The sequence below is a fragment of the Salvia hispanica genome, chromosome 1 (genome assembly GCF_029641045.1).
Source record: "Salvia hispanica isolate PSC_SH4W2 chromosome 1, Shi_PSC_v1, whole genome shotgun sequence".
Taxonomy (NCBI): Eukaryota; Viridiplantae; Streptophyta; class Magnoliopsida; order Lamiales; family Lamiaceae; genus Salvia; species Salvia hispanica.
The window spans coordinates 10887113-10892352 of NC_142692.1; the positions used below are offsets into that span (position 1 = coordinate 10887113).

A 5240-nucleotide genomic window follows, 5' to 3' on the forward strand; every position below is an offset into this window, starting at 1 on the left:
AGGTCATGCTATATAGGTTTGTGTTAAAATGACAACACCTCTTAAGGTAACACCATACCACCAATCCTAGCCAATCATTTGTACACATGGACGAATAATCAACTACCATGTGCAATCATAAAAATTGCTCAAGGGTAAATTTTCGCGGACTGCAATATCCAATACGCTAGACTGCAATTTTTCCAACCCTGCAATATTCAATACGCTTGACTGCAATCTATTGGATATTGCAGTCCAGCGTATTGGATATTGCAGTCTAGCGTTTATAATATTGCAGTCTAGAGTGGTGTCAGAGTGTCATTTTAAGAGTTGTCATATCAAACTCATATTTATGTGTACATATATAGATATATATAGGGAGTGGTTCACTTTAGTGGTTAAATGAAAATATGAGTACATATATAGATATATATAGGGAGTGGTTCACTTTAGTGGTTAAATGAGAGCTATATCAGTTTTTTGATACATTTATATCAGTTGGGATCACAAAACCGTACAAATATTCATGACTGAGCAAACTGATATAGTTCAGTCATAACTATTCACGAATTGCTTTAGTCGGATATCCTGATCTTGTTTAATGGGTGGAATGAGTTTTCCTTCGCCACCTGAAGTTCCGCTGCTGTTGAAGCAAAACAGAATTGCTGAGAAAAAATTCAAGCAGGAAGCAGGGGAAAAGCAAAATTCATCAGCACCTGATGATGAAATCAGAGACGGGTTGAGAGCTCAAAATTGGGGAGCGATCTCCGTCAGCTATTCGTCGGATGAAAGGCAGGATATCTTCGTAGGTGACCACCGGAACTTTTGACTTGAACGCCTCCCGATCCGTGTCGCCATCGAGATTGAAATGCTTTCTTTCATCTATGCAATCCTACTGAATGGTGAATGAAATTTGTTTTTGGTGTACATAAATACTCAAAATCTCATATAGAGGCAGTTAATTTTAGAGTAAAACAGCTACATAAAACGCGCTTTGTTAATAGCCTCATTATATATTCCCCTTTTTTCTTAGTACAGGTCTTTTCCGTCTCAAAAACCACTCAGTTCTTAGTTTGTTTGCCATGGATTTCAGTAAGATACGCAAGGCCGACGAGAACGGTAGATCATATCCTAATATGGAGCCAAGCCAACTAAACAATGATTAATTAATTAACTTGTAGTATATCATTCTATATAAAACACAGTAAGAAATAAATTAAGATAATTTTCCCTGCATGCATGCGTGAAAAGGCCACTTCACATAAACTCCACTCTCACAGTAACTTACTTTAATTCAAATGAAACCATACAATACAATGTCAGCAAATATTTATTCATGTGACAGAATATCGACTTATAAGATTGTGATCCCTCACCCACCATTTATAATTTGTTTGTATGCATTGCCAAATTAAATTTTCAAACTATTGCGTTTGCTTCCCATTAGTATTGGTGGGCCTTTATAGTTTGTACACCTGTACTAATAAAGAGTATTTGGGCCGGGCCGGGCCATATGATTGTGGGCCCCAACTTGGTAGAATTATTAGTATTATTTAGAAACAAATATAAATAAAAACATACTTACCATAAAAGGAAATTGAATTGGAGCTCACCTGATAACACGATTTCTCTCTAACTAATAGGTTAGGGATTAGACTCATTATGGGAGGGAGTTTCAGGTTGAGAATCATTAGTGATCTTCTTTTTAAACAAAAAGAGTTTTACTTATTTCTCGAATGAATTGAAGAATATAATTGAAGAAATATTTCCTCAGTCGAAATGGTTTAATGGTTCCGAACAACTATAAATTTCTGAATTTTTGTCAGATTCTAGTTTGCATACTAACTTTAAAATCTTATTGTAATTACTGAAATACTGATTTTTTCCAATTTTACTAACAAACTATTGATTTGTTCTAATTTTGAAAGTAATTAAGATTTCAGCGATTACATAACTAGATGAATGATGACTTACCTACGTGACGCTATCTGATCATGTCGAATGAAGACTCCATTAAAAATAGCGAATGAAGAAAAAGAATTAGGAAAAAAGCAGTCGGAGTGGACTCACCGCCATTTCCGCCGTACATCATCAGGTTAATTTTTCTTCTTCCTCCTCCTCTTCATACTTTGTCTCCTCTTTGTTGGATTTCTTAAGTGAATCTGCAAGTTTGGCCATATATAATTATACAAATTAGAATTATAAGATTTTTCCAGATATTGAAATTTGAAGACAAATCATGCTTCGACTTTGCACAAACTGCCCAATTCACTCCCTCCACCAACATTGAATTTTGGCAAAAATGAGAAATAGGAATATATGTAAAAAGTTTTAATATTACCTATTTTCTTCTTCTAGCTCCCATACATCTCAGCTCTCTCAGTTCATTCTTTGATGTGAGAATGTGTATTTATAGATGGTTGAAATACGGCTCAGCTCTCTCAGTTTATTCTATTAACCAACATTTTATTTCAATTTCACTTGATTCATAGGCAGCCCTTTGCAAAGATCTGCATCAAGACTGATTTGGACCTTTCTGCCTTTCATTTCAAGACTGATCAAGTTGGAGGTGCACATGGATGAATACGCTTTTCACACTTTCCAAGATTTCAGCAAAAGTATTTAATGGTGTATTTGTAAATCTGTTTTGCAACCATCAGTTAATACGTAATGTGTAAAAAAATACTATATTTTTCCCGCCCAAAGTATGCCACGTGTCTGCCAAAAAACTGTGGCTTTATATATGTATAGATTCTATTGGAAAAATAGACCTTTTGTCATTCGATTAACCGCAGTTGAGTTTATAAGACGTGCCGATGGCATGGTGTGTAATTGTCATTGCCTTTATGAGGCGTCCGTCCACGTTTCAGGTAGACCTATATACACTTCTCAAACGCGTTGTTTGCACATCCCTTAGCATTTATAGGAAATTGTTTGAGTGATTCTTGGAACTTTGGAAAGTTCGTCGATGCCTAGCAGCGTTGAAGTGTTTCTACACGATGGGACAGAGCCGTTTTTATCTTTGGGACTATACGCTAATCCGATCCGCGCGACATAATTTGTCTAGAGGAAAGAGGGTTTCCGCAGTTTAATTTGTTTTACTGTTTTCATAGTAATTTTCATGTTACTGTTTCTTTTCTCTTGATTGTAGTAATATATAATTAGACTTTTCTTCGATTGTAGTCGTATTAGGATTGACTTCTAGAAGGAAGAGAAATGCGCACTATCTTGAGGTTGATCATTGGCCACATTCAAAGAATTTTGTGAAGAAAAATACTTGCAGAATATATCTTAGTCATGAGCTAGAAACAAATTGTGGTGTGGAATTAGAACTCATGGCTAAGAGGAATTCTAATCAAAGTAGAATTCTGTTTACTGGGATTTTTCTCATAAAATGTCCTCTTTATTACTTACAATTGTAGAGTGTAGGAATTTATTTTTAATGGAAAATCTCCGATAAAATAAGTCTTGTGGATACGAACTAGGTAACCAATCACGACGATAGGCAATAGAAAAATTTCGGATCGAGAAGTTTGATGGATCGGATTTTAAAAGTTGGAGATCGAGGATCACTACGATGAAGATGGATTCAGACAAGTGAGAATTTTTGTACAGAAAACTAATGATTATGAAGGGTTTTATGCTAACATAGTTGACATTAATCAGATAATATACTTTCATTACATCGCCACAATGTCAAATGAAAACAGAAAAAGTGAACATGTTTTCAAGTTTAACCATAAACAAGAGTTTAGAAATGTTGTGCCTGAAAACTTCAGTACAAATGCGTTGTGCTCGTTGATTCAGTTTTCGGCTGTGCTAGCTGGAGTTAGTGCAGTCCTTAATCCCCGCTTGCACAGCCATTACAGCCACAGTGCACACATTCAATAACCTTTTCCTCACGTAAGTGCTTTGGGACTCGGCAGACGCAAGTAGTTTGAAAGTTATGGTCTCTAGGCTGCATGCACCTCAGGCAACAAAGCCTTTCATAACCAGGCTGCCATCAAAACAATTATCATGAGAATCTGTAAGAGTGTAATGTTACTTCCTCAAACAAAGATTTCCAATATCTAACAGAAACAAAGAGGATTTGCATTATCATTGTAGAAAATCTTGAATAAGGACATACCTTTTTCCACTTAGCGATTAAGTTACGATCTGCATAACCCTGATCCAAGCAGAACTCATATAATTCCTTTGAGATTTCCTTCCTCCTGTGATAGAGATCATATATATATCTACTCTTCTGATGGGCTATTTTGAAAATAGGCCATAGGGCCTCGCATTTCCTTTTACCATCATGTGGGTCATTCTCAGCTGCCGCAAAAAAATGACAAGCACGGATGTAAGAAACTAAGAACATAATTTGAGAAGACACACATATATGCACCAATTAACACCCAAGTCACAAGATTAGATTAGAATAATGCAAATGTTCAAATAAAATAGATTATTGTCAATAACAATCAAACTGTCAAAGAACCTTCTCTCATCTTTGCTTGCAGTTCACGAAGAGTCGGTTCAATCAACTCCCACCCCTCTGGTATCTTTACTCGGTTTGTCTTCACCTTTGGCATGGTTCCTGCAACAAGATCCTGTGGAACAAAACAGAAAAATTACGCGGAAATCCATAGCTACGTTGGCAATTTGAGCTAATATTCATCATGCAAATGATCAACAAAACAACTTTACAGTCTATCTCACTTACTCACCTAGATATCAAATTTGTGGCTTTTTAGTTTTTACTAATCTATCAATATATAAAGTGCCTGTTTTAGCGGGAAAGTCACTCATTGGTCAAAACAAAGACAGCATTAATCCAATCTGCAATTTTGAATTTAGAGGACGACTGATTTTTTGATTGCACCATAGGGACATAAGAGAGAGAAAGAAGGTGAGAAGAAGAAAAATGAGAGAGCCGATTTTCCTTCAAAACCAAAATAACATGGGAGGATAATATAAATCCACAACAGCAACAAAATCGAAATTCCCCAAATCAACAAGGTTAAAAGGTGAAAGCTTTAGAAATGTGAGCTTACTGATATGAAAATTCAGAGTCGTGGGTCCCCTATGATGCGGGCGAGGAGGGAGGGAAAGAGGCTGGACGGCGGGTAGGTGAGGCAAGGTTCTTGGAATCCGGCAACAGGCTGAGGAGTGAGGGAGATGGGCGCGGTGGCGGTGGTGGCGACTGAGAGAAAGAGAGTGGAGGCGCCGATCTGAAGAGAGAGAGAAAGAATTGGGCCTATTTTGGGCTTAGGTTT

The 5240-nt window shown here is 36.7% G+C and overlaps 1 protein-coding gene and 1 long non-coding RNA gene across 2 annotated transcripts; both read right to left on the reverse strand.

The window, feature by feature from the left end:
- Positions 1-404: 404 nt before the first annotated feature.
- Positions 405-2559, reverse strand: LOC125217507 (uncharacterized). Its single transcript, XR_016134451.1, has 4 exons — positions 2321-2559; positions 2050-2141; positions 696-874; positions 405-622 (listed from the first exon to the last, which is right to left on the reverse strand). It is a non-coding gene; the product is annotated as an uncharacterized LOC125217507 (long non-coding RNA).
- Positions 2560-3615: 1056 nt separating this feature from the next.
- LOC125219382 (protein BUD31 homolog 2) lies at positions 3616-5240 on the reverse strand. Its single transcript, XM_048121355.2, has 4 exons — positions 5019-5240; positions 4463-4574; positions 4109-4296; positions 3616-3976 (listed from the first exon to the last, which is right to left on the reverse strand). The coding sequence occupies exons 2-4, from the start codon at positions 4554-4556 to the stop codon at positions 3821-3823; spliced, it is 438 nt and encodes a 145-aa protein (XP_047977312.1). The 5' UTR covers positions 4557-4574; positions 5019-5240; the 3' UTR covers positions 3616-3820.